The sequence below is a fragment of the Notolepis coatsorum genome, assembly GCF_963971535.1.
Source record: "Notolepis coatsorum genome assembly, chromosome: 5".
NCBI lineage: Eukaryota > Metazoa > Chordata > Actinopteri > Aulopiformes > Paralepididae > Notolepis > Notolepis coatsorum.
Genome location: NC_140169.1, coordinates 83,696,887 through 83,719,386, shown reverse-complemented (window position 1 = coordinate 83,719,386; position 22,500 = coordinate 83,696,887). Strand labels below are relative to the sequence as shown.

At 47.2% G+C, this 22,500-nt stretch overlaps 1 protein-coding gene across 1 annotated transcript in view; it reads left to right on the top strand.

Moving 5' to 3' along the window:
* LOC311229123 (steroid hormone receptor ERR2-like) overlaps nt 1-22,500 on the top strand; it is a gene marked incomplete at both ends in the record, with an annotated part of 137,894 nt that overhangs the window by 98,567 nt on the left and 16,827 nt on the right. Inside the window, 3 exon segments of the mRNA XM_084315144.1 lie at nt 20,190-20,338; nt 20,340-20,390; nt 20,392-20,461. Coding sequence (XP_084171270.1) covers nt 20,190-20,338; nt 20,340-20,390; nt 20,392-20,461 — 270 coding nt within the window.

Below are 22,500 nucleotides of genomic sequence, written 5' to 3'. Positions count from 1 at the left end.
CTCTCGGCTCTTAGGAGACCTGTAATGATACTAAATGAACAGAGAGTGTACTGCTGTCTGTTTTAGACCCAGTTGTCAACGACAGCTTCAAGCTTCACAGCCCACCACTCAGTCACTTCATGGTCTGGCTGAAATACCCGGTCTGTAGGCCTACTCACACTGGACCGCAGCCTGGCTGAAATACCCGGTATGTAGGCCTACTCACACTGGACCACAGCCTGGCTGAAATACCTGGTATGTAGGCCTACTCTCTGTGTGGCCCCTGTGTCTCCTGCTCTCTGTCTCCTGCTCTCTGTCACTGTGTGTTTGATTGATTGATTGATTGATTGAAAACTTTAGTAACAGATTGCAGAATGGGTACAATACAGTACAGCTCAATACACACAATTGTTAAGGGGATGCAGACCAGAGAAATACTTTCGTCTTGTTTACATCAGGGTCCCCCATTTTCAATTCATCAGGACATATATGACATACATGACATACAGATAGTCAGTACTGCTACATCTATACATTTATGACATACCAGATTTGCAAATACAGTACTGTTTGTGATACAGAAGGAGTCAAGAAAAGGGAGTATATACATTTGACGTAGAAACTGTACATTGGAGGAGGTTGGGTGGGGGGGGTTGGGTACGTTGGGATATTGACAACCATACTGGGTAATTTACATTGGAGGTGGTTGGGGCGGGGGGGGGCACACTGTATAAACAAGCAAAACTGTACATTGAGGGGGGGGGGGGAGACACTGTACAAACAAACAAAATTGTACATTGGACTATTGACAAAACCATACTAGGTAAATGACTGTACATTGGAGGGGGTTGGGTTAGGATATTTACAGGGGCCAGTGTTGAATTGCAGTCTCCCGTAGGTGTCCCTTGAGAGTGGTTTTGAAGGTGGGTAGTGATTCACATTCCTTTACAGCTTTGGGTAGGGCGTTCCACATTGATGTGGCATAATTGCGAAACGTGTTTAGTCCCTTATTTGAGCCGAATCTGGGTTTAACATGATTTGTGGAGCTCCCTCTGGTGTTGTGATCGTGGTATTCACTGACCTTTGGGAAGTATTTTGACATGTACATGGGTACCTTGGTCGTGTAGTGTATCTTGTAGACCAGGCCCATTGCAAGTTGCTGTACTCTGTGGCCCCTGTGTCTCCTGCTCTCTGTCTCCTGCTCTCTGTCACTGTGTGGCCCCTGTGTCTCCTGCTCTCTGTCTCCTGCTCTCTGTCACTGTGTGGCCCCTCTGTCTCCTGCTCTCTGTCTCCTGCTCTCTCTCACTGTGTGGCCCCTGTGTGTGGTCCCTGTCTCTCCTGCTCTCTGTCACAGTGTGGCCCCTGTGTGTGGTCCCTCTGTCTCCTGCTCTCTGTCACCGCGTGGCCCCTGTGTGTGGTCCCTCTGTCTCCTGCTCTCTCTCACAGTGTGGCCCCTGTGTGTGGTCCCTCTGTCTCCTGCTCTCTCTCACAGTGTGGCCCCTGTGTGTGGTCCCTCTGTCTCCTGCTCTCTGTCACAGTGTGGCCCCTGTGTGTGGTCCCTGTCTCTCCTGCTCTCTGTCACCGCGTGGCCCCTGTGTGTGGTCCCTCTGTCTCCTGCTCTCTCTCACAGTGTGGCCCCTGTGTGTGGTCCCTCTGTCTCCTGCTCTCTCTCACAGTGTGGCCCCTGTGTGTGGTCCCTCTGTCTCCTGCTCTCTCTCACAGTGTGGCCCCTGTGTGTGGTCCCTCTGTCTCCTGCTCTCTCTCACAGTGTGGCCCCTGTGTGTGGTCCCTCTGTCTCCTGCTCTCTCTCACAGTGTGGCCCCTGTGTGTGGTCCCTCTGTCTCCTGCTCTCTCTCACAGTGTGGCCCCTGTGTGTGGTCCCTCTGTCTCCTGCTCTCTCTCACAGTGTGGCCCCTGTGTGTGGTCCCTCTGTCTCCTGCTCTCTCTCACTGTGTGGCCCCTGTGTGTGGTCCCTCTGTCTCCTGCTCTCTCTCACAGTGTGGCCCCTGTGTGTGGTCCCTCTGTCTCCTGCTCTCTCTCACAGTGTGGCCCCTGTGTGTGGTCCCTCTGTCTCCTGCTCTCTTTCACAGTGTGGCCCCTGTGTGTGGTCCCTCTGTCTCCTGCTCTCTTTCACAGTGTGGCCCCTGTGTGTGGTCCCTCTGTCTCCTGCTCTCTCTCACAGTGTGGCCCCTGTGTGTGGTCCCTCTGTCTCCTGCTCTCTCTCACAGTGTGGCCCCTGTGTGTGGTCCCTCTGTCTCCTGCTCTCTCTCACAGTGTGGCCCCTGTGTGTGGTCCCTCTGTCTCCTGCTCTCTCTCACAGTGTGGCCCCTGTGTGTGGTCCCTCTGTCTCCTGCTCTCTCTCACAGTGTGGCCCCTGTGTGTGGTCCCTCTGTCTCCTGCTCTCTCTCACAGTGTGGCCCCTGTGTGTGGTCCCTCTGTCTCCTGCTCTCTGTCACCGCGTGGCCCCTGTGTGTGGTCCCTCTGTCTCCTGCTCTCTTTCACAGTGTGGCCCCTGTGTGTGGTCCCTCTGTCTCCTGCTCTCTGTCACAGTGTGGCCCCTGTGTGTGGTCCCTCTGTCTCCTGCTCTCTCTCACAGTGTGGCCCCTGTGTGTGGTCCCTCTGTCTCCTGCTCTCTCTCACAGTGTGGCCCCTGTGTGTGGTCCCTCTGTCTCCTGCTCTCTGTCACTGTGTGGCCCCTGTGTGTGGTCCCTCTGTCTCCTGCTCTCTCTCACAGTGTGGCCCCTGTGTGTGGTCCCTCTGTCTCCTGCTCTCTCTCACAGTGTGGCCCCTGTGTGTGGTCCCTCTGTCTCCTGCTCTCTCTCACAGTGTGGCCCCTGTGTGTGGTCCCTCTGTCTCCTGCTCTCTCTCACAGTGTGGCCCCTGTGTGTGGTCCCTCTGTCTCCTGCTCTCTCTCACAGTGTGGCCCCTGTGTGTGGTCCCTCTGTCTCCTGCTCTCTGTCACTGTGTGGCCCCTGTGTGTGGTCCCTCTGTCTCCTGCTCTCTCTCACAGTGTGGCCCCTGTGTGTGGTCCCTCTGTCTCCTGCTCTCTCTCACAGTGTGGCCCCTGTGTGTGGTCCCTCTGTCTCCTGCTCTCTGTCACTGTGTGGCCCATGTGTGTGGTCCCTCTCTCTCCTGCTCTCTCTCACTGTGTGGCCCCTGTGTGTGGTCCCTCTGTCTCCTGCTCTCTGTCACTGTGTGGCCCCTGTGTGTGGTCCCTCTGTCTCCTGCTCTCTGTCACTGTGTGGCCCCTGTGTGTGGTCCCTCTGTCTCCTGCTCTCTCTCACAGTGTGGCCCCTGTGTGTGGTCCCTCTGTCTCCTGCTCTCTCTCACAGTGTGGCCCCTGTGTGTGGTCCCTCTGTCTCCTGCTCTCTCTCACAGTGTGGCCCCTGTGTGTGGTCCCTCTGTCTCCTGCTCTCTCTCACTGTGTGGCCCCTGTGTGTGGTCCCTCTGTCTCCTGCTCTCTCTCACAGTGTGGCCCCTGTGTGTGGTCCCTCTGTCTCCTGCTCTCTCTCACAGTGTGGCCCCTGTGTGTGGTCCCTCTGGCTCCTGCTCTCTTTCACAGTGTGGCCCCTGTGTGTGGTCCCTCTGTCTCCTGCTCTCTTTCACAGTGTGGCCCCTGTGTGTGGTCCCTCTGTCTCCTGCTCTCTCTCACAGTGTGGCCCCTGTGTGTGGTCCCTCTGTCTCCTGCTCTCTTTCACAGTGTGGCCCCTGTGTGTGGTCCCTCTGTCTCCTGCTCTCTCTCACTGTGTGGCCCCTGTGTGTGGTCCCTCTGTCTCCTGCTCTCTCTCACAGTGTGGCCCCTGTGTGTGGTCCCTCTGTCTCCTGCTCTCTGTCACAGTGTGGCCCCTGTGTGTGGTCCCTCTGTCTCCTGCTCTCTCTCACAGTGTGGCCCCTGTGTGTGGTCCCTCTGTCTCCTGCTCTCTCTCACAGTGTGGCCCCTGTGTGTGGTCCCTCTGTCTCCTGCTCTCTCTCACAGTGTGGCCCCTGTGTGTGGTCCCTCTGTCTCCTGCTCTCTCTCACAGTGTTGCCCCTGTGTGTGGTCCCTCTGTCTCCTGCTCTCTCTCACAGTGTGGCCCCTGTGTGTGGTCCCTCTGTCTCCTGCTCTCTCTCACAGTGTGGCCCCTGTGTGTGGTCCCTCTGTCTCCTGCTCTCTCTCACAGTGTGGCCCCTGTGTGTGGTCCCTCTGTCTCCTGCTCTCTCTCACAGTGTGGCCCTCACTCGTGAGCAGGAGATATAGACAGTTTGCTCGATATTGTGTCATGTTTGGTCAAACAGCAGTGAATCAGTGGGTGAAATATTGATATTTCATCAGGGGGGGAATCTCCCTCCACAGCGACACTGAACTCTGCCTCCACACCGGGGGGGGGGGGGGGGGGGGGGCGTCGTACCTGGAGCTCTGGAGTAACCCACCCCCAGGGGGCCACTCCATCACTTCAGGCGGCGGTTACACCTTTCGTTTCATTTTCGTTTCATTGTCAGTGAGTTTCGCCGCAACGTGGCAGCCTTGAGTCACACTTTCGTTTTTGTCACCTGGGCACAGTGATGTAGTACACTGCCAAAGCAGTAGGTGGCAGTAGGTGGCGAACATGAAGGCAATTTCAACCAATCAGAACTTGAATGTGCCAATACACTTCCTGGAAGCTCCAGCAAAGAAAATGTCAACAAGGCAGGCGCCTATGGGCGCCACCATCTTGCCTATTTACTCAATGCAGCAATTCTTTTTCAGCAAAGCCTAATAAAAGTGCAATAAACAAACGGATACATTCACTGTGTTCAAGTTCAAGTTCAAGTTCTTTAATAGTTGTCATACAGAAGTACAGAATACTTTCATACAAAATGCTTCTTACTGTTACGCTCCAGAGACTGTGCTAGACAAGATAGTATCAAATAACATAATAACATAATATAGCATGAATTTAGAAGAAGAAAATGAGGTCACAGTGTTCGGTATAGACATATGTACAATGTTCTGAGTTACCATATAATATACAATACACAATACTATGCAGTGTACTAATGTACAGTACTATCTAGTGCAAAGCAGAAATGGGATGAGGTACAATTTTAGGTACAATTTACAGTAAGGTGTACGAGTTGTAGTGCAATCCTTCATCCATAAATATAAAGTGTGGGGAGTGGGTGCTACAGTGTGTTTGTTTAAAGTGGGTGTGTGCTATAAAGTGTGTGGAGTGGGTGCTACAGTGTGTTTGTTTAAAGTGAGTGTGTGCGTGTGGATGTGTGTGCTATGTGCGTTTGGTGGTTGTTGTTGTGTAGTGTTCATTCATTGTTCGTTTAGCAGCCTGATGGCCTGGGGATAGAAGCTACTTCTGAGTCTTTCTGTGCTCGCCTTGAGACTCCGGTATCGCTTGCCTGACCGCAGCAGTTCAAAGAGGCAGTTGTTTGGGTGACTGGAGTCTTTAATGATTCTCTTAGCCTTGCCCTTGCAACGCTTGTAGTAAATGTTCTGGAGGGTGGGGAGCCCCCCTCCAATTGTGCGTTCGGCTGAACGTGTCACTCTTTGTAGTCTGCTTCGGTCTTTTGCAGTGCTATTCCCAAACCAGGAGGTGATGTTGCCGGTCAAGATGCTCTCTATTGTACATGAGTAGAAGTTCTTAAGGATCTTCTGGCTGACTTGGAACTTCCTTAGGCGCCTGAGGAAGTAGAGGCGTTGTCGTGCCTTCTTCACCACACTGTTAATGTGTGTGGTCCATGTCAAGTCCTCGGATATGTAGGCTCCGAGGTACTTGAAGCTGTTGACTCTCTCAACCGGTGCCCCGTCGATGCTGAGGGGGCTGTAGTCCTTGACCCCCGACCTCCTGAAGTCCACAATCATCTCCTTTGTTTTCCTGACGTTCAGGGAGAGGCTGTTTTCCTGGCACCATCCCGCCAGGACCTTGACCTCTTCCAGGTAGGCCCTCTCGTCGTTGGCAGAGATCAGGCCCACCACCACTGTGTCGTCAGCAAATTTGACGATTGTATTGCTACTCCGCTGAGCCACACAGTCGTGTGTGTACAGGGAGTAGAGGAGGGGACTCAGAACACAGCCCTGGGGGGCCCCTATGTTGAGGGTGATGGATGAGGAGGTGCAGTTGCCTGCTCTCACCACCTGGGATCTGCCAGTCAGGAAGTCCAAGACCCACTGGCAGAGGTCATAGCCCAAGCCCAGGTCCCTGAGCTTGGCTATGAGTATGGAGGGGACTATGGTATTGAATGCCGAGCTGTAGTCGATGAATAGCATTCTCACATAGTTCCCCTGCCTCTTGTCCAGGTGTGATGCTGCTGTGTGCAGCACATGGGATATGGCGTCCTCCGTGGACCTGTTGGGGCGGTATGCAAATTGCAGGGGGTCCATGTTGATGGGGAGGGAGGAGCAGATGTAGCCCTTTACTAGCTTCTCAAAGCACTTCATGGCTATGGAGGTGAGAGCTACAGGGCGGTAGTCGTTGAGGCAAGCAGGCTTGGATTTTTTGGGTACAGGGATAATAGTGGACTTCTTCAGGCAGGTGGGGATGACAGCCTGTTCTAAGGACAGGTTAAATATGTCAGTGAATACTGGGGCCAGTTGGTCGGCACAGACTTTTAGGACGCGGCCGGGGATGCCGTCCGGACCTGCTGCCTTCCTGATATTCACTTTTTTAAAGGTCCGCCTCACCTCATGCTCTGTTACCCTGAACACTGCGCCTCCATCAGCAGCCGACCCCCCCCCCCCCCCCCATTGCCGAGGCTTGTGAGCTGGTGTTGTTATTACCAGCATCAAACCTCGCATAGAAGGTATTGAGGTCGTTTGCTAAGGAGATGTCACTGTTCAGTTTGAGGGAGGCGCCTTTGTAGTCTGTCATCGTTTTGAGCCCCTGCCACATAGCTCTAGAGTCAGCTTGTTCAAACTGGAGTTCAATTTTATCCCTGTAGCGCCGTTTGGCCTCTGACACTGTCCTCCTTACGTTGTGTCGCGCCACCTTGTGGTCATTCATGTTGCCTGCCACTAGGCCGTCATTGTATGCTTTGGTGCGCTCTCTCAGAGCTTCACGGACGGATTTGTCTACCCAGGGTTTTTGATTTGGGTAAACTTTCATTTTGGTAGTGGGGATTGTTTCTTTCACCCTAGTACAAACATAGTCCAGCACTGTCTCCGTGTAGGCATTAATGTTATCTGTGTCGCGGAACACAATCCAGTCTGTGTGGTGAAACACTGACCGGATCGTCTCTTCTGACGTCAGATCCCATTTCTGCACCTCTCGCGAGACTACGGGAGTACTTTTAATTTAATGTGTTCTGCCTCTCATTTGTTGATGAAACAAAACTAACATCAACACAAGTGACCACCAAGAGCGGATAGTTTAGTCTAAAAAAAGATCGGTAGCTACAGTTAGCTGCATGCTAACGTCAATGGAATATGCCATTATAACAATATAGCATTGTGGCTAGAAGCTAACGTTAGCTCACGCTAGTTAGCCAGCATCAAACTGATGATATCGGGAGCTATCAATAGTTAGATAACATTAGAGACAACGCTGTGTGTATTAAACAAAGGTGAATAGATGACTGGGCCTTTTTGTTTAATGCTTGTTAAGTTGAAAGAGGAGCTTTGAGCTAACAGGGTCTGATAGCTAATGCTAGCTCATGTTAGCCAGTGGTAATGCTAGCAGAATGAATGGATGTAAACTTTATTTAACATATTGCATAATGGGTACAATACAATACGGCTCAATACAAACAATTGTTAAGGGAATGCAGACTGTTGTAGCTTGGACTGGGGTCCTTATAAGAATAACTTGACAACACATGGTAGCTGCAGCTATTTGGGACACAGGGACACGGAGCTGGGAGCTCTGTCCCAAACACACCCACACACACAAACTCTGTTGTCACCGGAGGGCACGCAGATGGTATCTACTGCGCATGGGCGTTTTCGCAACAACGGCTCCGTGCAGACTACACGGCTGTTGTCGGCGCGTTTTTTAGGGGTTCTCCAAAACGCAAACACAATTTAGCGTTTCAGCCGTATCCACCAAAAAACGCCAAAAAACGCATTTCTGTGTAAAAGGGACATGAAACATATTCAAAAACGTATAAAAACTAGCACAAAAACACTGTGTGTAACCCCTGCCTCAGTAAATTGAGTGGAAAAAGAGGGAGGAGAAGGGGGGGGGGTTGTGGAGAAGAAAGAAATAATGACGAGAAGATGGAGACGGTTGAGGCCGGTGACGCTGAGATGAGATGTTCTTGTCCTCAGGCCCTGTCCACACGAACGCGGGGTGTTATGTAACCGTGATTTAATGTGCGCGGTTGCACTGTTCGTCCACATGCAACCAGGTTTTTGGAACACTGCAACCGTGGTCTTTGAAAACCGGAGTCCAGGGTGGAGTTTTGGGCGCATCCCGGTTGCATTGGTTGCGTGTGGACATAGTATACTGAGGTTATTTCCAGTGTTTACGGCAGAGCTGTCCCAAGTAGCTGCGGCTACCAACTAAGCTCATGTGTTGTCAAGTTATTGTTATAAGGAACCCAGTCCAAACTACAACAGTCTGCATCCCCTTAACAATTGTTTGTATTGTATTGTACCCATTCTGCAATCTGTTAAATAATGTTTTCATCCATTCATTCTACTAGCGTTAACGTTACTACGCTAATGTACGCTAGCCGCAATGCTAACTATTATAATGGAAAATCCCAATCACATTAGCATGTAGCTAACAACATCAGAGATCTTTTTGTGAGACTAAACTCTCCGCTCTTGGTGGTAAATTGTGTTGATGTTGGTTTTGTTTCATCAACAAATGAGGCAGAACACAGTGAATGTATCCTTTTTTGTTTATTGCACTTTGTTCTTGTTGCAAACAATGAATGCTACGTTGCTAATGTTCATGCGAGGTAATTTAAAGATGGCAGGTTTCTGTTTTGAGCAGGACGTGTAGTGACGCGCTCAACCCTTCTGATTGGTTGAAAATGGCCTTCATGTTTGAACTACATCGCCACCTATTGCTTTGGCATTGTACTACATGTATATTACATCACTCGGTGCGAGTACAGAGGTTTATTTTTTTGAAAATCTCGGTGTCAAAAATACCCATGATCATGTGGACTGGGCCTCAGGCCTTGTCCAGACTAAAACGATTTTGATCTTTTTCGTTTTCGTTTTGTTTTAATTTAAAAAAAGGTTTCCGTAAAAACGAAAACGTCTCAAGATAATAAGTGTGTGCCACAAATAAATGTCTTTCCTGTTTTAGACGTCGCTCTTTTATTTTGAAAACCCCCGACCGGACGTGTTGTCGTTGTTGTTTTCGATAACTTGTGTGTCCGGTTCTGTGCTTTTGAGCCGACGCTAGTTTTCCAACGGATAGGAGAGACACACACACCGCGGCGCGAATGCAGCTTCACAGGCAGCCGGTGATGAGGAGGAGGAAGAGCTGCAGATTTTAAATCGGCAGGAGAAAGAGAGAGCTCAAAACCGTATATAATATAATAGCCCCGTGGTGCGGTCGGAGGCAGCTCAAACTACCTGTGTTGTATTAAATTAATTGATTGATGTTTAACTTGTCCGTGTATGTGTCCAGTCCTTTCGACTAGCAAACATTGTCTGTATTTAACGTTACCTCAGGATACCACTGTAATTGTAGCAAACGTTGTCTGTATTTAACGTTACCTCAGGATACCACTGTCTATTGTATTTAGTTGGTTAGCTATTTAGCATAGCTCGCTGGCTACAGCTCAACAGCAGCCATGGGAATACTATTTACTAAATTATGGAGGCTTTTTTAATCATCAAGGTAAGAGAGGATTTGTCATGATCAACTGAAGGCATATGCTATGGAACAGTATGTGCTTGGCTACTACTTGGGTTTTCAGAAAAGGGCCCACTGTGTGACGCTAATCTCTAGCTAGTAACGTGTATTTCTTCACAGTAGCCTCCCGGTGTTTAATAAACACTTCTAGCCAGGACAATAAGACATATATGTATCATGTTTCTTTTTTTGTTAGCTGGGTTTGCATGCGGATTAAGGGGGATGTCAATCTGTATCGCTTGTAAAGATGGTGACACAAGGGGGCTGTCTTCAGAATTGCGCACTCTGGAAGCCGGTCTCAGAAAGTAGCGTCTTCAGACTGCCAGAACGCAGTTCCGTGTGGATGAAAGGTACATACTGTACGATCAAATACTTTCACTGATACGACCAAAATCAGTTTCGTCTGGACATGGCCTCAATGTAAAATAGCAATGGGGGGAGAAAAGAAACACTATTGAGCAAATTAATACAAATTAAGTGTTACTCCAAACATAGTGAACTTTGCTGTATTTTAGAAGATTTGTGTTTGTTTCAAAATTCACCTGGTAAACAAATTGTGTGCTTTAGGGAGAATCGCGCAATTCTTTTTAACTGTAGGCCAATATTTATTTCTTCTGGCAGAGTGATGAGGAAAATGTATAATTAATGATTTTTTGCCTCAACGTTTACAGAGGAAATGTCGTACATTTTTATTACAACAATCACAAACTGCATCCAGTGGGAACCAGTAGTAAATGTATTAACAACACAACATGTACATTGTGTGGCACCAGAAGTCCTCCCACAGAACTTCAATTGATAGAACGGCTATTCTCGTTCAAGTCAACGTAATTTGCCTGGTCCGCTTTAAAATGGCTGCCATAGAATGTTTGATTATGTTTTAATGGTAATCAGAGGGTATAAGTAAGTAAGTAAGTAAGTAAGTAAGTAAGTAAGTAAGTAAGTAAGTAAGTAAGTAAGTAAGTAAGTAAGTAAGTAAGTAAGTAAGTAAGTAAGTACATTTTAATTATATAGCACCTTTCAAGATACAGGATCACAAAGTGCTTTCTAATCAAAGAAATTAAGAGCATCAAACAAAGAGTTGCATGTTTCTACTGATCTCAGAGAGAAAGGGAGGAGGGCGTTCCACAGTTTGGGAGCAGCTACCTGAAAGGCACGGTCACCCCGGGTTGCAAGCCGGGCCCTAGGGACAGACAACAGAAGTCTGTCAGTGGATCTAAGGGCCCGGTTTGATGAATGAGGTATAAGAAGGTCTGATATGTATCCAGGTGATAGATCATGAAGGGCTCTAAAAGTAGTGAGTAGCACCTTAAAATTAACTCTACATTTTAAAGGAAGCCAGTGTAGAGAGGCCAAAATGGGTGTGATGTGAGACCTCTTGTTATTTCTGATTAAAAGTCTAGCAGCTGCATTTTGGACAATTTGCAGGCGGTCCAAAAGCAGACTTATTTAAGCAGGTAAAAAGTATATTACAATAGTCCAAACGGGTGGAAATAAAAGCACGGATGACCATCTCCAGCTCTGTCTTGGATACGAGTACAGATCTTAATTGAGCGGTGTTCCTCAGTTGGAAGAAGCAGGAACGAGTGAGTTGACTAACATGATATTTAAATATATGTATTTCAAATCTTTGGGTGGTGGGTGTAAGGGTTGTGGTACAGTAGCACACCCAAGTGCAGGGCAATGGACGGGCAGGAGACAGATGATGGGGGGGAACCAACCTGTGGTGTATTTATGGATGACAGTGTTGATCACATACTACATTACTCAGTCAATGGAGATCCGGTTAATACAATTTATTAACTCAGAATGAAAGGATCAAATACAGAGTTAGAGAATATAGGCCTGGATGCGACACGACACGACACGTCCTACGAGAAGACAAGTCCTGTTGTCGCCCACAACAGGCAGGCAGGATACAGGACGACAGTCAGAACGGGGGAAGAGTGACTAACTAAACTAAAGAGGAAACAGGATATAAACACTAACACAAGTAAAAGAAACAGACAAACCGACAACTGACTAGAGAACGTGACTAAGATAGGTACACGGGGGAAGTGAGCAACGAGGCACAGCTGAGGCAGATGAAACATATCGGCACACGTGGGAAACACACGGGGGACATCTACTCGATAACGGAGAAAGAGAGATAAGAGGGAGCAACAGACAGAGAAACAGAGGCTGGATGTCACAACCATGACAGTGGAAGTGGTTATGGTTAGGGTTAAGATACGGGGATAGGGCGAGCTCCCGTATAGCTCACCGCGTACCTCGGCGCTATTTCTGCGTCGGGGACAACCGTGCTCGTCACGGATCTGGGGTACACGAGTTCGATTCCCGGACCCGCCGTATTTTCTCAGAGTGTCTTCCCCTACTCTACATCCCATTCAACCTGTTTCTGTCGGTCATGCTTGACCAGAAAAAGCGATAAACGCTAAAAAATAAAGTAAAAAAAAATAAATAAAAATAAAAATGATACAGGGATAGGTTTATAATAAACAACTTCATTCCAACATCCAACACGTGCACTTTCCACGCATTGGAACAAATGCTAGTTTCCATAACAACATAATAAAAACAATTATATGACAGTATAGAAGCTTTCACTGAAATTGTGTTGCTGCTAGTGGAACAGCTTGAACCCAAGTTTATTTCCCTGTTATTGATATTAGCAAACACTGCAGCAGGAAGTAAACACGGGTCCACTTGTTTACGTCGTCTCTACCGAAGCACATTACCGTGATCAGAAAGGTCCTCTCTATCCATTCTAATGCTGTGAGTCGTCGCTCCCCCCCCCCCCCCCCCCCAACCCGACCGAACGTGTACCGGATGTCCTCCATCAACTGTCTGTTTGTCAGATCTGAGGCTCGGATCGATCCCCCCTTCGCATTTGGCGGGCTGATTACAATCTACTAATCAATGACACCCCCAGCAGCACTCTTTTCCCTCCATCCCTCTCTCTCTCTCTCTCTCTCTCTCTCTCTCTCTCTCTCTCTCTCTCTCTCTCTCTCTCTCTCTCTCTCTCTCTTTCTCTCTTATTTCTCAATTTGCTTGATAAGAGGACCTTCTTTTTCAACCTGCCCCCCCCCCCCAGTCCCATCCGCACAGCCCATATGGTTTTATGTGAGCGGAGAGGTGGGTTTGAGGAACCCGGGTCAATACCCCAATCACCCTGCTATTCACCATAGAGGAACGGAAGCCATTGTGGAGGTTGAAACACTTTCAGTCGTCTGTCCGTTTGATGTGGTGTGTGTGTGAGTGCTGGGGTGGGGAGAGTTGATGGGTCGATCTCTCGCTAAGATGGTCAAGGTATTGTTATTACCCTGAGTTGGGACGGCTGAACAATACGGGCACTATATCTCTAACATTCATGTGAAATAGCTCTCATGTGCAGTATTTTTTAAAGATTTCTATACCAGTCTCGAGAAATCATGTGTTTTACCCACAAAAAAACACAATATCGCCATTATTTTGATATATTATTATATATATACACAGTCAAAAATCATTGGCTGTGATCTCCCTTCTGTGGCATCCATATATGGCACACAAATCAGGCGGAAAGGGGAGAAGGTGATCGGTGACCTCTCTCACCCTGCTTACTACCTTTTTAACCCCCTTCCCTCTGGTAGAAGACTCCAAAGTCTCAGGTGTAGGACATCTCGTTTTAAAAATAGTCCATCTCCCAAGGTTGTCCGTCACCTGAACTCAAGTCCTAATGCACAGTCACTTTGTACCATAAGGGCTAGCACCAGCCGACAGGCACTTTAAGGCAATATGCACTTTAAATTGGAACACTGAGCTCTTTTAGGTACTGTAGCATTTTTTTATTGTTTGTGAAATACTTCTATTGTGGGGATTGCATCGCATGTATTCTTGTGTGTTTTTATATTGTATGTTTTTATACTGTATGTCCGTATGTTTGGCACCAAGACAAATCCCAATCAACCATGTGTTGAAATGGCAATAAAGTTTTCTATCTATCTATTATGGCAAAAAAAATTACAACAATTAGGCCTATACACATTTTGCTGTTTCAGTTTATCTTGTGGCTATTGTGAGGATTCGCCTGTCCCTGGACCCCTTTTCCCTGTCTCCTACTCTTCACCAGCCCCCACCCTTGCGAGAACTTTTCCCTGTCTCCTACTCTTTTTTTTATTTTTTTATCCTTTATTTATCCAGGAATGTCCCATTGAGATACAAGATCTCTTCTTCCAGGGAGTCCTGACCAACACAGCACACAACAAGTTTCAACGTAAAACAGGGCATTAAACAAAAAACATACAATTCAAATATAAATACAGAGGGTCATTTGTGCAGTGGCAAGGAGCATAATCACATCAACAATAGCATTAGGTAAAACAGTTACATGTTTCATAAAGGGCTAATCGTAGCATACCTTTAAAAGCATTCACAGTAGGAAGTGCCTGTAGACAAAGTTTCACTTGCAGCGTATTCCATAAAAAGGGAGCATAGTGGGAGAATGCAGCTTTACCAAGCTCTGACTGCATCAAAGGAACATTTAACAGCATCCCATTTGCTGCTCGTCTGGTATTAAAAAAGCAAGTATAAAAGGACAGAAGTCTGGAGATATATAAGGGCAGCTTACCTAGCAATGACTTAAGGATAAAAATCAACATGTGTGATTGTCTTCTTTGGTACAGAGAGGACCATCCTAATGACTGATACAAAGTGCAGTGGTGGGTGCGAGAGCCTGCACCCGTTACAAAACGTATGGCAGTATGGTACGCAGAATCCAGCTTTTTAAGCACGGAGGAAGGAGCATGCATATAGATTACATTACTATATCTTCACCAGCCCCCACCCTTGGACATTCTTGTTCCTCTACCTTCACGCACCTGTTGGGAGCAGTGGCGGCTCGCCACTAGGGGCGCAAGGGCGCCGACCCACCTGCTGGCCAGCTGCTGTTAAATCAGAGAAGAAGAAAATAAAACTTTTTCGTTTTTGTGTTTTATAGCCCTATAAATAATATAAACATGTTTAAAATGAATAATATTTACTCATTTTAAGTGTTTGTATTTCCAATGCACAATATAACGTTATTATCTAAATTAAAAAAACATCGTTTTCATGAGCAGGAAGTGACGTTTTTTTTTATTTTTTCGTATTTCTCGCCCGGGCTAGAAGCGATAGCGCTCTGAGTGCGCGTCACAGTTTGATCGCTGTCTCCGTCACAGCCAATCAGTGCATAACGCGTTGTGCGTTGAAGTATGACTATTATGTTGGAATCCGAGCGCGATTTGAAGCGGTCTAGGCAGCAGCGTGAACTTCCGTGAAGAATTTCCATAGCCGCATTTTCGTGGAGACGCTCTCTGATTGGCCGACGCGATGCCAGTTTTTTTCCATAGCCGCATTTCTTGGGTTGGCTTAGAGAGAGAATGCGCCAGGAGGAGGTCGTTCTTATCACAGCAACAGCAGTTCAGTCGACTCGTCAACAACAACAGCAACTACACTGAGCTTAGGCACTCTTTCAAAGTTGGTTAAGGTTAGAGTTTGTCTTAGAGCATGGCGATAGAACGCCAGGTAGTTTGCAGGCTGTTCGAGGCGGAAATGGACAAAGACACAGCTCTTCACTCACACAGCTTGTTGGCTAACAACAAGCTATATGGATGCGGACAATGGATGGACATCAACACAGGCTGGATGGACAATGCCATGGAGTGGATATACTTTATCAACAAGCCAACAACAAGGTAGATTAGCGATCTTAACTTAATAGTTTAATACATGATACGTTGTCTACTGATGCCGCATAACGTTGTAACGTTACAGCTACTGCTAGCTGTTAGCTCCGTCATCTTAGCTGGCCACTTTTATAATTACTTCATGGAAACGGAGTAACGTTAACGTTTAAACGTTATGTCGAGGTCATACAATACTACAGTCGACATAAGGTTAACGTTACCCCGTTTCCATGAAGTGTTTAAATAGCAGCAATCTTGTTGAAAATGTAACTTTACTAAAATGCTCTCTCTCTCTCTCTCTCGCTCTCGCTCTCGCTCTCTCTCTCTCTCTCTAATTTCGCCGCATGTGGGACATAACCACTCAGACAATGAATGGTAACTTGTTTAAAATAACGAGCTTTATAAATGTGTTTATTATTGAATGGATCTGACATCATCTGAGAGAGAGAGAGCGAGAGAGAGAGAGAGAGAGCGAGAGAGAGAGAGAGAGAGAGAGAGAGCTGTGCGTGTTTGTGTTGGGCTTTTTTTACCAAACATTTGCAAAATGTTTGGTATAGCGCCCCTAGTGGCGAAGTACCCAGCGGCCGCCACTGGTTGGGAGTTTGCAATCAGCTCGGGAGAGTACTTAGGTTGCAGACTCCCATCCAGTCCTTGTCGGGTTGTTCTGTGTTCTGGACTCTGTGTTCGTTCTGTATTCTGTACGTTACCATCACCTGCCGCGTCTCCGGCGTGAGACGACGTGCCAGCCATCACCACCTGTCGCCGTTTGCCTGGAGTGGGACACCGCCTTCGCTCTCTAATTCTCTACGGGAGGTTTCCAGTGTTCCCACTCCAGACGTCAAGCCGGCTCGCCATCGCTCCCGATTCCACGGGAGGAAGGCGTCTCTTCGTGATCCTCGTTCCTGGGGTGAGGCTCGCCATCGCTCCCTAGTTATTCCACGGGAGGATGGCGTGTGCCCATCCCGTTTCCCCTCGGACCCAGGCTCGCCGTCGCTCCCTAGTATTCCACGGGAGGATGGCGTGTGCCCATCCCGTTTCCCCTCGGACCCCCTTTGTTCTGCGCTGCCCGTCTGCAGCATCCGAGGAGGAGGAGGAGGAGGAGGATTCCTTCCTGAGCAGCAGAGCCCTACTCGGTGTAGGGACGGGAGGAGGATCTCCGTGCCAGGCCTCCGCCGTCGGGCTCCTGTCCCGGTGCCCGGCCTCCGCCGTCGGGCCCCTGTCCCCGTGCCCGGCCTCCGCCGTCGTAACCCTGTCCTCATCCCTGTAAGCGGTCCTGGCCCTGACACTTAGCCCTGGCCCTTAGCTCTGGTCCTGGCCCTGACACTTAGTCCTGGCCCTTAGCCCTGGTCCTGGCCCTGACACTTAGCCCTGGCCCTTAGCTCTGGTCCTGGTCCTGACACTTAGCCCTGGCCCTTAGCCCTGGCCCTTAGCCTGTTCGCCTGTTAAAGGCACAGTGCCACAGTTTCATATTTCATGGACTCTTGTTTTTTGTGTGTTCTCCCTTAAAGGGACTGTGCCGCTTTTTGTTATTTAATAAATATTGCCCTGTTTTGGCTTACTCTAATACCTGTCTTGTGTTGTGCGATTGGGGTCGGTTTCAAACCGTAACAGCTATAGATCTTAGCGGTAGTCACCAACAGACCTGTCACTGTGTCACTGCACTTTTTCTTTCTTTCTACCACAAGACGCGGCCACTGATGGGTCCATGGGACTTGGATAAGTCCTGTGGACCCAACTCTGGCCACTGACCACATGAGCGAACGGGTACATACGCACACAATACACGGCCACTGATGGATCCATGGGACTTGGTAAAGCACTATGGACCCAACTATGACCACTGATAAAAACGTAACTACACTAGCATTATAAGACCTAAACATTGCTACCTACCATACAAGTGCATTGGTTTAGTGCACTTCCGGTTGCCACTGAGCGGAAATGTTTGTGCGGACCTGTTCTCCCAAACTGGTAAGCAAATGACTGTTTTTACGTTATTTTCATTTTTACGTTACTATTATTATTATTATTATTTTTTTTAAACATTGATCTTAACTGATCACTATGACTTTATTGCTTTTATCGTTATATATGCCTATAATTGTGTACAGCACTTTGAGCTACATGACATGTATGAAAGGTGCTTTATAAATACTTACTTACTTACTTACTTACTGCACGGCCCTGTGGTACCAGTCACACAAACGTTTAAAAAAATAAAGGCGGCAGAATTGCAGTCACGTTCAGTTAACCCTTTCACTATCACACTACAACGGGGTTAACCCTTTCACTGCGACGCGACAGAAGGTTAACCCTTTCACTGCCACACGACAAAGGGTTAACCCTTTCACTACCACACTACCAAAGGTTAAGCCTTTCACTACCACACTACAGACGGTAATTACAGATAATAATTTCTCGTAACATTAAGTAAATTTTCAGGCGATCTGAACATGAATCACCCGCCGCGAACCCTACAAAAATAAGGAGTAGATTTAGTCCTCGACAGGGACAGCGACTCTCAGACACTTCTGGTAGCAGAAAGACTGACTGTTGGCGATTGAGAGTTGAAGCTGGCGGTGTCATGTTTCAAAGGCCTTAACCCTGGGCTGATTTATTATGCTCCCCTTAAGCTACCCCGTGCAGAAATCGGCTCGTTTCAAGTCGGGCTTCTCCTGGTGTGTGTGTGTGTGGGGGGGGGGGGGGGACAATACAGAAATATGCTGTACACAGCCACACACAGAGACTGCCAATCAAATGGTGTAGTGGGGGAGGGGGGGGGGGGGGGGTCACCGGGTCCCAATGTTCCCTTATACCGCATTGCTGCGTTGCTAAAAACACGTCTTGTTTGTTATTGCCATTAGTTAATTTTCATTTGCACTGGGTTAGGAATGACGGTTGATGCTGCTGTTTGGTGTTTTGAGGCTGTAGTATGTTGTCATAGAAACACGTATACTGGTGTTGAAACCGGGCTGCCATGTGTCTGTTGTCAGAGAAAATGATTAATACCTGGGCTACATGAACGAAGCCTGGTCAAGAAAGAAATAAAGGAAGGAGAGAAGGAAGAAAGATGAAAGCTGGTCTCTAACGACACACCCTCAAGACCCCTACGCTCTGTATCTTCTGGTCGCCTCAGCCCCACTCCTATCCGAGCTCCTGGGGGGTCGTCAAAGAGAAGCCGCCTATTCTGAGTCCTCGCTCCACATGTGGAACGAACTTCCCACCACAATCAGGACAGCGGCCCAATTTTCTGTTGTTGTTCTTCAATCAATATCTGAAATGAAGAAGGCTCGGGAGGTCGTCTGGTAATCCGGAGGTTCCCGGTTCGATTCCCACTCATCCCAAGCAGCATGTCAAAGTGCCCTTGAGCAAGAGACTTAACCCCTAACTGCTCCCGATGAGCAGGTTGGCATGTGTGTTGGTGTGTGAATGTGTGAGTGAATGACTCAAATGTGAGGAACAAATTGTAAAGCGCTTTGGATAAAGGCACTATATAAATGCTTTACCAAGTAAAGTAGTTATGCACTTTGCTACTAAGGAATCTACCTTGCCTATACTACTACCTACTATGCTAATATGTCTATACTACTATGCACTCAAGACTGTAGCGCTCAAGTTCAACACTGTTTGATGAACAATGTCACCCTTAACTGCCAGAGTTGTGCCCTTCCTGCTGACTTGTTGTACAGAACTAGTAAGTCACTTTGGATAAAAGCGTCAGCTAAATTGACAATGTAAATGTAAAAGAAAGAAAGAAAGAAAGAAAGAAAGAAAGAAAGAAAGAAAGAAAGAAAGAAAAGAAAGAAAGAAAGAAAGAAAAGAAAGAAAGAAAAGAAAGAAAGAAAGAAAAGAAAGAAAGAAAGAAGAAAGAAAGAAAGAAAGAAAGAAAGAGAGAAAGAAAGAGAGAGAGGGGGGGGGTCAGGAGTACAATAGGAGGAAGGAAGGAAGGAAGGAAGGAAGGAAGGAAGGAAGGAAGGAAGGAAGGAAGGAAGAAGGAAGGAAGGAAGGAAGGAAGGAAGGAAGGAAGGAAGGAAGGAAGGAAGGAAGGAAGGAAGGAAGGAAGGAAGGAAGGAAGGAAGGAAGGAAGGAAGGAAGAATGTGAGGGAGGGAGGAGAAAGGAAGAAAGAAAGAAGGAAGAATGTGAGGAGGGAGGAGAAAGGAAGAAAGAAAGAAAGAAAGAAAGAAAGAAAGAAAGAAAGAAAGAAAGAAAGAAAGAAAGAAAGAAAGAAAGAAAGAAAGAAAGAAAGAAAGAAAGAAAGAAAGAAAGAAAGAAGAAAGAAAGAAAGAAAGAAAGAAAGAAAGAAAGAAAGAAAGAAAGAAAGAGAGAGAGAGGGGGGGTCAGGAGTACAATAGGAGGGAAGGAAGGAAGGAAGGAAGGAAGGAAGGAAGGAAGGAAGGAAGGAAGGAAGGAAGGAAGGAAGGAAGGAAGGAAGGAAGGAAGGAAGGAAGGAAGGAAGGAAGGAAGGAAGGAAGGAAGGAAGGAAGGAAGGAAGAATGTGAGGGAGGGAGGAGAAAGGAAGAAAGAAAGAAGGAAGAATGTGAGGGAGGGAGGAGAAAGGAAGAAAGAAGAAGAAAGAAAGAAAGAAAGAAAGAAAGAAAGAAAGAAAGAAAGAAAGAAAGAAAGAAAGAAAGAAAGAAGAAGAAAGAAAGAAAGAAAGAAAGAAAGAAAGAAAGAAAGAAAGGTACATATATATAAACACACATGTGTGTGTCTGCTCCGCAGGGTTCTCCACCCTCTCCCTGGCAGACCAGATGAGTCTCCTCCAGAGCGCCTGGATGGAGATCCTGGTGCTGAGCATCGTGTTCCGCTCGCTGCCCTGCGAGGAGGAGATTGTGTACGCCGAGGACTACGTGGTGGACGAGGAGCAGGCAGCGGCTCTCCGGGCTGCTGGACCTGCACGTCGCCATCCTGCCGCTGGTCCGGCCGCTACAAGAAGCTGCGCGTGGAGAAGGAGGAGTTCGTCACGCTCAAGGCCATCGCACTCGCCAACTCAGGTGAGGTCGCTGTGCGCATCTATATGCAGATTGCAGAACGGGTACTGTAAGAAGAAAAGCTGCAAGAAAACGGCAAATGTCTGGCATCAATGGTTGCCAAATACTTACTGTCAAATTACAGTCAAATCAAATACATTTACAGATTACAACCTTTATTTAATGGTTAATATTTTGATAAAAGGTAATTTACTGTATTTTTATGGCATTTACACTTAAAGTAGAAAAACAAAAGTAATCTGTAAAATAATACAGTGAATTTCCCGTGAAAAAACATTTATTTTTTACAGTATGGCTCAATACACACAATGTTAAGGGGATGCAGACCAGAGAAAGACTTTCAGTCTTGTTTACATCAGGGTCCCCCATTTTCATTCATCATAACATGACATACATGACATACAGGTAGACAGTACTGTTACATTTAGACATTTATGACATACCAGAGTACAAAAAGGGTCTAGAAAGGGAGTATATACATTTGAGGGGAAGAAACTGTACATTGGAGGAGGTGGGGGACTCTGCGTTGTGTTTTAAAGTTCGACCCCTGTTAAGGGATTGCCCCGAGTGAGTCTCGAACCTGGGTCTCCCGCACCACGGGCGACATCGCAGACCACCTATACCAAGAGGTGAACTCACCTTTTGGTAACGTGTCTGCATGCCTTTTATGGGTGGATGAGTTTACTTGCAGTACCGCTACGTGCCACAGTCACTTCACAACACTTGAAGTCCATCGTGACTGTGGATATACTCACGGACCTCCGTTACACACACGCAGAATCACACACGCGCACGCATGCACACTTACACAAACATGGTAGTGGAGTAACAGTTTACATGTAAATAGTCTGCATTTACATATAGCTTTTTATTAGATTACATTCTATTACATTCTAATTGATTGTTTATTTATCATTTATTATCTACAGTGATACAGGTATAAAGACCCTATAGTAGTAAGTCATACTGGCCAGCAGCATAACTAGTAAGGGTAGGTAAGGGATATTAACAGATATAATATATATAGTATCTACAAATATGTAAAAAGGAATATATGCAGGTATGTACAGACAGATGTGGATAGATATTATATACGGTAAGAATAAATATAATATATACGGTATATACAGCATTATTGTACATGCTATCATACAGAGTTATATGAGTTATATGCAGGTGTATAAGTAGGCATATAGGAGGATTATATGCAGGTATATTTAGACAGATGTGGATATATATATAATAACTTTATTTATATAGCACCTTTCATACATGGTTGCAGCTCAAAGTGCTTCACAGCAAATAGCATAAAATTTGCATACAGTTGACAGAATAAAAGCAATGCATGAAGTGCAGACATAAGAATAGGTATAAAAGACAATCAAATTAGTGCAATGTAGCATGTGCAGACATAAGAATAGGCAGTGTTATAAGAATAAGTACAGTGTTGCTCGAAAGCATGTGAACCCCCCGGAACAGCCAGTCCCCCAAAAAACCCCACCACATCCCCATCCAAGACACACCCCCTGATAAAGCATGTCATGACCGAAGGAAAACACAAACAGCCCGCACGCCACTCACACCGCCATGCACGGCGACGGGAGTGCCAACCCCGCACGCCGCTCCATCTCCATGTACTGGGCAGCTCCTAGTGGTCAACAGTATCAGACTGTGGTTGTACTGGGCAGCTCCTAGTGGTCAACAGTGTCAGACTGTGGTTGTACTGGGCAGCTCCTAGTGGTCAACAGTGTCAGACTGTGGTTGTACTGGGCAGCTCCTAGTGGTCAACAGTGTCAGACTGTGGTTGTACTGGGCAGCTCCTAGTGGTCAACAGTGTCAGACTGTGGTCATACTGGGCAGCTCCTAGTGGTCAACAGTTTCAGACTGTGGTTGTACTGGGCAGCTCCTAGTGGTCAACAGTGTCAGACTGTGGTTGTACTGGGCAGCTCCTAGTGGTCAACAGTGTCAGACTGTGGTTGTACTGGGCAGCTCCTAGTGGTCAACAGTGTCAGGACTGTGGTTGTACTAGGCAGCTCCTAGTG